Genomic DNA, 12,549 nt, shown 5'->3' on the forward strand with positions numbered 1-12,549 from the left:
AATACATTTTTCAAAAGTCCTAGATCATAAATACTCTTAGGAAGAATCTTGTTTTGTAAATCAGTTACTTTTAAAAAGAGCAGAGGCGCCTGGGTGGCTCAGCCAGTTCAGCAGCTGCCTTCGGCTCAGGTCATGATCCCAGGGTCTTGGGATCCTGGCTTCCAGCTCAGCATACAGCCTGCTTCTCCCTCTCCCTCTGCCTGCTGCTCTGCCTACTTGTGCTCGCTCTGTCAAATAAATAAATTAAAATTAAAATTAAAATAAATTAAAAGAGCAGAAAATGTTTTAGGCCTTTAGAGAGGTACAGAGAATAAAAATTACCAGTTGATTACTTTAAGAAGGGCAAATAAGCTAGTTTAAAAGCCCAAAACCAGGGGTGCCTGGGTGGCTCAGTGGGTTAAAGCCTCTACCTTCAGCTCAGGTCATGATCCCAGGGTCCTGGGATGGAGTCCCACATCGGGCTCTCTGCTCAGCAGGGAGCCTGCTTCCTCCTCTCTCTGCCTGCCTCTCTGCCTACTTGTGATCTCTGTCTGTCAAATAAATAAATAAAATCTTAAAAAAAAAAAAAAGCCCAAAACCAGTCACTTTCCCCCAGATATTTATATTTATTTAAAATAAATGGTTTTGTACTCAAGAAATGTAGTTTTCCCATCACTAATCAGTTGGGAGGTTTTTGCCATCACCTTTGTATGAGGAAAGAGGATATATTGAGTATAGTAGAGGATATCAGAGAAAGAATAAAAATGCAAAATGGTTATAACACATATTTCTCAAAAGAAATCCTCCATTCTATGTCTTTATTTTTATTTTGGGTTTAGATTTTTATTTTTTAATTTGGTTTTATTAAGATATAAATGACAGTGGCGCCTGGGTGGCTCAGTGGTTTAAGCCGCTGCCTTCGGCTCGGGTCAGGATCTCAGGGTCCTGGGATCGAGTCCCGCATGGGGCTCTCTGCTTGGCAGGGAGCCTGCTTCCCTCTCTCTCTCTCTGCCTGCCTCTCTGCCTACTTATGATCTCTCTCTGTCAAATAAATAAATAAAATCTTAAAAAAAAAAGATATAAATGACATATAAAAGCATAAGATATTTAAAGTATACATTGTGGCAATTCCCTGTCTTTAACTTTATATATACATATTTTTCTAAAGATTTTATTTATTTATTTGACAGACAGAGGTCACAAGTAGGCAGAGAGGCAGGCAGAGAGAGAGAGGGGAAGCAGGCTTCCAGCCCAGCAGAGAGCCTGACACGGGGCTCGATCCCAGGACCCTGGGATCATGACCTGAGCCAAGGGCAGAGGCTTTAACCCACTGAGCCACCCAGGCGCCCCAAATTTTGTATTTTTTTTATGATTTTATTTATTTGTTTGACAGACATAACAAGAGAGGGAAAGCAAGTAGGGGGAGTGGGAAAGGGAGAAGCAGGCTTCCCGATGACCAGGGACCCCCCACCCTCCGAAATGTGGGGCTTGATCCCAGGACCCTGGGATCATGATCTGAGCCAAAGGCAGACGCTCAACTGAATCAACCAGACGCCCCTGTCTTTAACTTTAAATTAGCAATACGAAATAAATATTTCTTCAGATAAGGGGAGGGATAATTTTTGGTACACAAATAATGGCAATATTTTAATCACTAAGGAGACAAAACTGACCTAAAATTATAACCAGGCCAAGTTATTTGTTCAGAAGGCTAAAACCAAATGTACTCAAGAAATTCAATTTCACATTAATTTTTATAGGAGGTTCATGTTTCAACCATCTACATATTTCTGGCAAAAAAAAAAAATTCTTTTAGGTAAAAATCCCATCACTGTTTCAAGCTTACACTTGACAAACAGGTAAGTCTCTGTGCTGGTCAATGAAGGCTTACGTTATGCCACATTATGTCCAAAGAAGGTAAGAATTTTGCTCCAAAATTATCCCTGAGAAAATAGCTGTAACTGTATAAAGACTTGTTCATAGCAGCATTATTCATAATAATGAAAATAAGCTAAAAAGTGAAAACCCAAGTCTACTGTATCATGAATGAATAAGCAAAATGTGGCTTATCCATACAATGGCATATTACTCAATCATGGATGATCTTTGAAAATATTGTGCTAAATGAAAGAAACTAGACCACATCTTACATGGTTCCATTTATATGAAATATCCAGAATAGCAAATCCAGAGAAGAAAGTAGATTAGTGGTTGCCAGAGGCTGGGAAAGGGAAATGAGTGGCTGCTAATGAGTATGGAGTTTCTCTTTGGGGTTATGAAAATGTTCTAAGCTTAGACGGTGGTGATGGTCGTACAACTTTGTGCATATATTAAAACATCTATTTTATAATGATTCTATAAATCATAGAATTTAAAAGGCTAAATTTGGGGCACCTGGGTGGCTCAGTGGGTTAAGCCTCTGCCTTCAGCTCAGGTCTGGGATCAAGCCCCACATCGGGCTCTCTGCTCAGCAGAGAGCCTGCTTCCCCCCTCTCTCTCTGCCTGCCTCTCTGCCTACTTGTAATCACTCTCTGTTAAATAAATAAATAAAATCTTTAAAAATAAATAAAATAAAAGGCTAAATTTTATGGTATGTAAATTATAGCTCAATTAAAAACAAAAAGGAGGGCAGGGGCACCTGGCTGGCTCAGTCAGTAGAGCTTGTGACTCTTGGTCACAAGATTGGGGCACACAGGTGGCTCAGGTGGTTAAGTGTCGGTCTTTGGCTCAGGTAATGATCTCAGGGATCCTGGGATCCAGTCCCTTGTTGGGCTTCCTGCCCAGTGGGGAGTCCACTTCTCCCTTTTCCCCTGCCTCTCCCATAAAAAAAGAATTATGCTTTGATTAACTAGGGGATCTGAGTGTGTAAAGATGAAGAAACACTGGGGTTTTAGTAGGACCTAAGCTGGAAAACTCTGAGACTTTGAGTCATTCCATTACACAGCTACAAGCAAAATAAGGCTCCCAAAGTAGCATCAAAGTGCCCACTTTAAGTATGGCTCTAAGCCTCGAAATACCCAAGATACCACAATCAGAGAGACCATAAAGTTGACACAGGTTTCTATTCACTATGTTATTCATGTCACCTCTGGAACATAAGGTCACCTCTAAACAAGATAAACTTAACCTATTCTAAGTTAATATTCATTTCCTTAAATGCCTTGAAATAATAAAGCTTCCCTTTACATCAGGGTTTACCAGTGTTTAACGATTATTAAAATCCAGTATACACTAAAAGGTAACTTAATTTTTCCAAATGTAATTTGATCTGATTTTCTCTGGGGAAGAGTAAGTATGATTCTCTATAAAATTGTTTTAATTTTTTTTCATTTTTGGAAAAGAACATTTAGACATAACAGGACCCATCAAGAGCCCTTGATTGTTTTTATAGATGTAGATACTGAAGGCCCAAAAGTTAGATGATCTCTCCAGGACTGTTTAATAAAAACAAAACAAAACAAAACAAAACATTAAGTTGAGCTTTGTCAGACAAATTTTCTTCTATTAATACTTAAGCAGTTTGAATATATCATAATTTATGTTTGGATTAAATAACAACTCTCTTACACCCAGATTTAACTACACAAATCAGAAAGTTCTTTGAGTAAAGAAACTTAAGGGGCGACTGGGTGACTCAGTGGGTTAAAGCCTCTGCCTTCTGCTCAGGTCATGATCCCAGGGTCCTGGGATCAAGCCCTATGTCAGGCTCTCTGCTGGGCTGGGAGCCTGCTTCCCCTCTCTCTCTCTCTGCCTGCCTCTCTGCCAAATTGTGATCTCTGTCTGTCAAATAAATAAATATAAAATCTTAAAAAAAAGAAAGAAAGAAAAGAAACCTAAGAATTAGGTTTCTGTTCTGCCTCTATCACTGTGTATTGCATAAGTCACTTAACTGCTTCCCCAAAATCGAGATTAGTTCATATGAATCTAAAGTGATTTCCCATCTTTATGATTTTACAAGTTAAGCATCTGAAAACTTTGCAGCAACTAAAAATGTACAATACCTCCACTTTACACCCACTGCTCCAGCGGCAACACTAAGCTGCTAAAAGCAAGTACCTCATCTAAACAAATCATGAGTGTGCACAGTAGGTATGTGAGACAAGCTGCTGTATACCATTCCTTCATCCTCACTAGTGACAGAGACCTGAAAATAACAGGTAGTAATTCAGCATAAACACGCATGATTCTCTTAAGAAAAAAAGCCAAAGAGTTCCTCGAAGCTCTAAATACTTTCATATTTCTCACTTTCAGATTTAGGCAGTCACTTTCTCCTTTGTAATTCACTATAATAAGGATATGTATATAAATATGTCATATATATGTATATTCATATATATGATTCATGATCATATTAAGGGTAGTTTTTACAAGTGTCATAGAGGGCCATTTTGTCTTTCCTGTTTGCATGAGAGAAGCAGAGGGAAAATTACAATAAAATCTAGATCACATACAAAACCTAAAACTTGGAAAGTTACTCAGTGAGAGTTCTAAGCTCATCACAAGTTTCTGGTAGAGAATAAAAATAAAAGGACAGTGTTCTCGTTTCTGCAGTAAACTTTCTATTTGGAGAATAAGTAGATGGCAAATCAATGGAAACTCAAGAAAATCATTTTCATTCTTTCCTGTTCTCTCAAACAACAATCAAAAAGATACATAAAGAAAACAAAAGCTGTGCAGCTGCTGTATTATATACAAAAGAAAATGAAAGCAGTAACAACCCCCTAATTGGGGACTGATATTACTGTGTAGGATTTCAGTTTCTCCCTCAGTATGTACAGATCATCCACACAAACCCAAATCTAGCTTTCTAATAACTAATGACTTTTGGAACTGAATACTATTATTTATATTGAATGTGTCCACTCCAGTTCATTCACTGCTCTACTGAGTGAATAAGAACAGCATTCTGTAGGTAAGCAAAGATCTTACAAACTGTTGCTACCATGAGACTTCATGTCATTTACTCAAATTTAAATTTATTGGGGCGCCTGGGTGGCTCAGTCGGTTAAGCATCCAACTCTTAATTTCAGCTAAGGTAAGATCTTAGGCTAAAGCCAAAGGTAATTTATTTTTCAAAAATCAACATTTATTACATCTGAAACTAATTTTTTTTTTTTTTTTTTTAAGATTTATGTATTTGAGGGACACCTGGGTTAAAGTCTCTGCCTTCAGCTCGGGTCATGATCCCAGGGTCCTGGGATCAAGCCCTACATCGGGCTCTCTGCTCCATGGGGAGCCTGCTTCCTCCTCTCTCTCTGCCTGCCTCTCTGCCTATTTGTGATCTCTGTCTGTCAAATAAATAAATAAAATCTTAAAAAAAAAAAAAAGATTTATGTATTTGAGAGAGAGTGCACAAGCAGTAGGGAGCAGGAGGAAGAGGGACAGAGAGTCCCAAGCTGACTCCACAATGAGCACAGAGCCTGACTCAGGACACCAAGATCATGACCCAAGCAGAAACCAAGGCCTGGACACAACCAACCGCACGACCTAGACTCCCCGACTCGAAACTTATGCTACCACTGTGTACCAACTTTACAAATTTGAAATAAGGACATGATATAGCTACAGAACAAAAACCCACACACAACATTTAGGTACTGATATGTGCAATTTACTCTGAAATCCAATTAAAAAAAAAAAAAAGAGGCTTGGCTGGCAGATGATTAAATGAGTGATGAAACAACCATAGTGAAATGTTACAGAATCTAGCTACTCCTCATATGGGTGTTCACTGTGAAGTTGTTTCAACTTTTCTAGATGTTTGAAAAATTTGGGGTGCCTGGATGGCTCAGTCTAAGCGTCTGCCTTCAGTTCAGATCATGATCCTAGGGTCCTGGGATCAAGCCCCAATTCCGGCTCCCTGCTCAGCAGGAAGCCTGCTTTTCTCTCTCCCACTCCCCCAGCTTGTGCTCCTGCTCTTGCTCTCTCTGTCAAATAAATTTCTAAAATCTTTTAAAAAAAATTAAAATTTATAATACAGTGCTGAGGAAAAATCAACTTTCAGAAGTTTTATTTTATTATTATTCTTCTTTTTCTAGGTAGGTTCCACACCCCAATGTGGGGCTTGAATTCACAACCCGAGACTGAGTCGTATGCTCTACCGACTGAGCTAACCAGGCACCCCAACTTTCAGAAGTTTTCATACAACTTTTAGATCCAAGAAATCTTACAAAATGTCACCCTATTTGGACAATTCCACTGTCCAAGGATCTCTCTGTAAAGGAATAAGACCCAAAAACATTACACAGAAATACTACTTAGTAACTTTTAAGACGCAACAGAGCAGAATGTACTGGGTTTTTCTCCAGAATACAGCAATCTGGGTCAAGTCCCATATAATTTTTTTAAAATGAATATTTATACATGACACAACTGTATGTGTATGTACAGATATCCAAATGACATGCAAAACATATTTTATGTTTATCACTTAACACCTAGGGCTTTACCATCTCTCAGTTATCAATGAATTAAAAGTATTAAGTTTAAGAACTTTTCAACAAACAAGATTTTTGTAAAGATTATATCCGCTTTATATAATACAAGGGTTTAATTTTGCTATTAAAATTATAATATCCTCCAAAATGTACTACAAATACAACCAGGATGTAAACAGAAAAGGAATTTAAAAATCACCATCCAAATACTGAGACTCCTAGTGGAAATGAACAAAGGAGTTTTTGGAAAGTTTATGTCCAACAGTAAAGTTTTATGAGGCAAACAGTCTAGATGCAATTTATTTGCCTGAAGCTGAAAACAACCTTTCAGTGGTTGAAAGACCAAGCATGAATCCCACCTCACCACCATCCCATCTAGAAAGGTTGTCAGCTGGGGCGCCTGGGTGGGTCAGTGGGTTAAAGCCTCTGCCTTCCGCTGGGGTCATGATCTCACCGTCCTGGGATCGAGCCCTACACCGGGCTCTCTGTTCGGCGAGGAGCCTGCTTCCCCCTCTCTCTCTCCCAGTCTCTCTGCCTACTTGTGATCTCTGTCTGTCAAATAAATAAAATCTTTAAAAAGGAAAAAAAAAAAAAAGGGTGTCAGCAGAACTTAATATGACCAGCAGCAAATTACACCTCATCTCAAGTATGTAGGAAGATGCTTTAAATCAACTATTAATCTATTAACTAGAAAATAAGAAAATCCTTCAAAAGATTGAAAGGCATAAAGTACATTAAACACATAAATTACTGGCTCATTTGAAACCAAAGAATTTCTCCTACTTCATAGATGCCCGCAAATTGTGATAAAGCAAGATTTCGTGGAGTCAGCACTGTGTTTTGTCGGTCCCATCCTCACACACATTAATTTTCCCCCCTCTACCACAGATGAGAACACAAAGATCACGCATCTGAAGGCAAGTAACGGGTCCCCCGGTATAATCCTTCTTACTCCTCCTCCTCCTCTCTGAGACTTCTGATCACGATATGCCAACAACACATCTGACTTCACCCGAACCCTAGGTTCCTTGAAAACAGAAAGCCCGTGTTCTCTAGGATTCGTTCACCTTTTCCCAACGCTCCATACACCGCAGATACTAACACTGACAAACGGACACACCTAAATTCTGTAGTAGTGGAAGGTTTCAGGGACACTTGGGTCCTACAGATTCGTGTTAGAAGTTACTCCTTCCTGTTCTACGCCTCCTTTCCAACTTTCCTCTATTTCCCCCTTCCGAGCAAACAAAAGAAGCCCTGAACACCAATGGATTTGGATTTCGAGTATCCCGGGCCTACCAAAGGAGAGCTGATTCCCTAAGACAGGGAGCCCCCACCCCCACCCCCACAAGAGAAGCCCAATGACCGAGCCCGGCGCCCATAAAACCCGGTGGACACTAGCGCCGAGGGGCGAGGTCTGCAGCGCGAGGGTCCAAGCCACACCACCGAGAGGTTCTCGAACAGCAAACACCCCGGGCCCAGCAGAGAAGGGTGCCCAGTTGGGTGGGGGTGGGGAAGGGGTGTGGGAGCAACGGGAGAGGCACTGCAGGCAGGTCCCTCGGATCTCCCGGGAGGTCGGACACAGGGCGGGGAAGGCCACACTGCTTGCTGATCCCTGAGGGAAGCGCCCGGCTCCAGGCCCTCGGGGCGGGACTCCTCGTCTCCAGCACCAGGCCGTCCGGCAGGCAGAGCGGCCGACCGAAGCCAGATCCTCGGAATTCGGCCTGGCTCGGGTCTTACCATGGTGAGGACGGTGGGGGGTTCACCCGCGCTTCCCGCTCCACTGAGGCTGGGGTCAGGGGAAGGGGAGCACCGGCCGCTCCAGACCAGCTGCCCCCCTATCAGGAGCCGCTACCGCTTTGCCTTTTGCCAAGATGGCGGCCTCGAGCCACGTCTCCAACCGGAAATGGCGCGGGTCAAAGGGCGGAAGGCGGAGCTCCGTGGGGTGGGGAATGTGCCGGTACCCGGCTGCTGGGCAGGTTTTGCCGAGGAGGTGTGGGGGCTCTGTCTATAGCGGTGGGACTTCATGTTGTTGTCCTCTCACTGTCTGTAATCACCTTCGTTTAATTAGTGACACCTCTTACAGTTTATAAAGCTCTCATAGCCACTATATCACTTAATCTACAAACAAACTGATGTGTCTAACGGACTAGTATCCAGAATATATAAAGAACTCTTAGAACTCAACAATAAAAAGATAAGGTAATTTTAGGGTGACTGGGTGGCTCAGTGGGTTAAGCGGTTAAGCCTCTGACTCTGGCTAAGGCCATAATGAAAGCCCACTGTGGGACTTCCCACTGAGCAGGGTGTCTGCTTGTCTCTCTCCGCCCTTCCCCTACTTGTTCTCTTTCTCAAATAAGTAAAATCTTAAAAAAAAAAAAAAAAAAGCTAATTTGAAAATGGGCAAAATAGGAATGTCTGGCTGGCTGGCTGAGTCTGTAGAGCATGTGACTCTTGATCTTATGGTCCTAAGTACAAGCCCCATGCGGGCTGTAGACATTGCATACGTACATACATACATATTAAATAAATAAATGAATAAATGGGCAAAATAAACGTCTCCAAAGAAAGTATACAAATAACCAAAAAGCACATGAAAAGATGCTCAACATCCTTAGTTATTTGGGAAATGCAAATCAAAACCACAATGAGATACCACTTCACACCCAATAGGATGGCTATTAATAATAAGTGTTGGTGAGAATTTGGAGAAATTAAAACCCTCTCACAATGCTGGTGGAAATGTAAAATAGTGCAGATGCTTGGAAAAACAGTTGGGCAGTTTTTCAAAAATTAAACATAGAGTTTCCATATGACCTATCAGTTTCACTCCTTGGTATATATTCAAGAGAATTAAAAACATGTTTATACAGGGGTGCCTGGCTGACTCAGTCAGAAGAGTATGTGACTCAGGTGGTGAGTTTGAGCCCATGTTGCATGTAGAGATGACTTATAAACTTTAAAAAAAAATATGTTCATACAAAATTTTTACAATGATGTTCCTAGAAACTATTCATAATAGCCAAAAAAGTGAAAACAATGCAAATGTCCATCAATAGATGAATGGAAGACAAAATGTGGTATATCTGTATAGTGGAGTATCAGCCATAAAAAGATACTGATACGTAATACAACATGGATTGTCCTTGAAAATATTATGTTAAGTGAAGGAAGGCAGTCATGAAAGACCATATCTGATATGGGAGGACTTGCTCTGAAAATGTCCATTTCATTTATGTGAAATGTCCACAGTAGGCAAATCCATAGAGACAGGAAATAGAGCTTCAAGACACTAGGAGAGGGAAAGGATGGGGAGTAAGATTTGTTTTTTCAAGGGAAGAAAATGTTCTGGAATTAGAGATGCAGGTTGCACAACTTTGTGACTATACTAAAAACCACAGATTATACACTTTAGTATATGTGCTGCCGAAGCGAGCACACAGATTATACACTTTAAAAGAGTGAATTTTGGGGGCGCCTGGGTGGCTCAGTGGGTTAAAGCCTCTGCCTTCAGCTCAGGTCATGATCCCAGTGTCCTGGGATCGAGCCCTGCATCAGGCTCTCTGCTTGGCAGGGAGCCTGCTTCCTCCTCTCTCTCTCTCTCTCTGCCTGCCTCTCTCCCTACTTGTGATCTCTATCTGTCAAATAAATAAATAAAATCTAAAAAAAAGGGCGCCTGGGTGGCTCAGTGGGTTAAAGCCTCTGCCTTTCGCTCAGGTCATGATCCCAGGGTCCTGGGATCGAGCCCCGCATCGGGCTCTCTGCTTGGCGGGGAGCCTGCTTCCTCCTCTCTCTCTCTCTGCCTACCTCTCTCCCTACTTGTGATCTCTATCTGTCAAAAAAAAAAAAAAATTAAATTTAAAAAAAAAAATCTAAAAAAAAAAAGAGTGAATTTTTATGGTTTAGATCTTTTTTTTTTTTTTTTAAGATTTTATTTTTAGGGTGCCTGGGTGGCTCAGTGGTTAAGTGTCTGCCTTCGACTCAGGTCATGATCCCAGAGTCCCGGAATTGAGCCCCACATCGGGCTCCCTGCTCTGTGGGAAGCCTGCTTCTCTCTCTCCCACTTCCCCTGCTTGTGTTCCCTCTCTTGCTGTGTCTCTCTCTGTCAAATAAATAAAATTTTAAAAATAAAATTAAATTAAAAATAAAGATTTTATTTTTAAATAAATGTAGGGTTTGAACTCACAACCCGGAGATCAAGAGTCATATGCTCTACCAACAGTAGGTGCTCCTAGACTGAGCCAGAAGGTGCTCCTAAATTCTATCCCTTAAAAAAAAAAAAAAAAGGATATTTCGTAGATGAAGAAGATGACGACAAGTTTAAGAAATTTACACAGGGATGCCTGAGTGGCTCAGTCAGTTAAGTGTCCACCTTCAGCTCAGGTCATGATTCCAGGGTCCTGGATTTGAGTCCTGCATTGGGCTCCCTGATCACTGGGGAGTCTGCTTCTCCCTCTCCCTCTGTCCAGCGCATGCTCTCTCTCTTGCTCTCTCTCACATAAATAAATAAAATCTTTATTTTTTAAAAGATTTTATTTATTTTTTTGATAGAGATCACAAGTAGGCAGAGAGGCAATTGGTGGGGGGAAGCAGGCTCCCTGCCCAGCAGAGAGTCAGAATGGGGGCTCCATCCCAGGACCCTGGGATCATGACCTGAGCCGAAGGCAGAGGCTTTTACCCATTGAGCCACCCAGGCTCCCCATTAATAAAATTTTTAAAGAAAAGAAATTTACACAAAGTTCTAAGCCAGTTTATAATGGAAATAAAACTTAGATCCAGCTTTCTGATTCTGTCAGCAATTCTCCAAAGCCAAAAATCAGACTTTGAATAGACCTGATTAAGCAGTTCTTTCAGACATCCTATGTCATTTCATCCCGTATCATTGGCTTGACTCTACAGCACTCATCCACTGCTGAAATGGATAAACAGCATTCTTTTATTGAGTGTTTATTTTATGTCAGGTACTTTATACGTTATCTCCAACCCTTTACAACAATCCAGATAAAGACACTGAGGATCAAAGAAGTTAAACACCTCTCCAAACTCAAACAGCCTGTAGATGGTAGAGTCAGAATTCAAAGCCAGCTTTTCTCCTGATGACACTGTCTTTATCTCTTGTGTATTCCTTAATGCTTACTGAACATTTAAAATGAGCCAGGCATTACTCTAAAGTCTTCATGGATTATCCCACCTGAGAGAGAGATCACAAGTAGGCAGAGAGGCAGGCAGAGAGAGGGGGAAGCAGGCTCCCCGTTGAGCAGAGAGCCCGATGTGGGGCTTGATCCCAGGACCCTGAGATCATGAGATCATGACCTGAGATACAGGTGGGGAAACCAAGACATAAAGAGGAAACCTAGGGGCATCTGGGTGGCTCAGCTGGGTAAGCATCCACCTCTTGATCTCAGCTCAACGCTTGACCCAGGGTCATGAGTGCAAGCCCCAGCTGGGCTCCACAGTAGGCGCAGAGTCTACTTAAAACAAAACAAAAACAAAAACAGAAAGAGGAAAACTATTCTATCACAGATGTCAGGGTTACAGAGTAGCAAAGCCAGGATTCAAACAAAGGCTATTCAACTTCAGAACCTGTGCTCTTAAGCACTGTGTTATAGAAGCTCACATATTTTAAAACTTGGCATGTCTGGGAGGATATATGTCAAACTGTATTTTATATTTTTGTTATAAAAACATATTGTAGGGGCGCCTGGGTGGCTCAGTGGTTTAGGCCACTGCCTTCGGCTCAGGTCATGATCTCAGGGTCCTGGGATCGAGTCCCGCATCGGGCTCTCTGCTCGGCAGGGAGCCTGCTTCCCTCTCACTCTCTCTGCTTGCCTCTCTGCCTACTTGTGATCTCTCTCTGTCAAATAAATAAATAAAATCTTTAAAAAAAAAAAAAAAACATATTGTAGGGCACCTGGGTGGCTCAGTCTGTTAAGTGTCTGCTTTCAGCTCTGGTCATGATCCCGGGGTCCTGAGATGGGAGTCCCACACTCTACTCCCTGATCAGTGGGGAGTCTGCTTCTTCCTCTACCCCTCCTCCCTGCTCTCATGCTGATCTCTCTGTCATGCTCCCTCTCTCAAATAAATTTTTAAAAATAAAAATATTGTAAAAAATATTGTAAAAAAGATGGGGCGCCTG

The 12,549-nt window shown here is 41.6% G+C and overlaps 1 protein-coding gene across 1 annotated transcript in view; it reads right to left on the minus strand.

Annotated features, from left to right (window-relative positions):
- ARCN1 (archain 1) overlaps positions 1-8,300 on the minus strand; it is a 28,750-nt gene extending 20,450 nt beyond the window's left edge. The window contains exon 1 of the mRNA XM_046016112.1: positions 8,154-8,300. Within this exon, the coding sequence (XP_045872068.1) occupies positions 8,154-8,156 (3 nt within the window). The 5' untranslated portion in view covers positions 8,157-8,300. The remainder of the gene's footprint in view (positions 1-8,153) is intronic.
- Between the last annotated feature and the right edge of the window lie 4,249 nt (positions 8,301-12,549).

The sequence above is a fragment of the Meles meles genome, chromosome 8 (genome assembly GCF_922984935.1).
Source record: "Meles meles chromosome 8, mMelMel3.1 paternal haplotype, whole genome shotgun sequence".
Lineage (NCBI taxonomy): Eukaryota > Metazoa > Chordata > Mammalia > Carnivora > Mustelidae > Meles > Meles meles.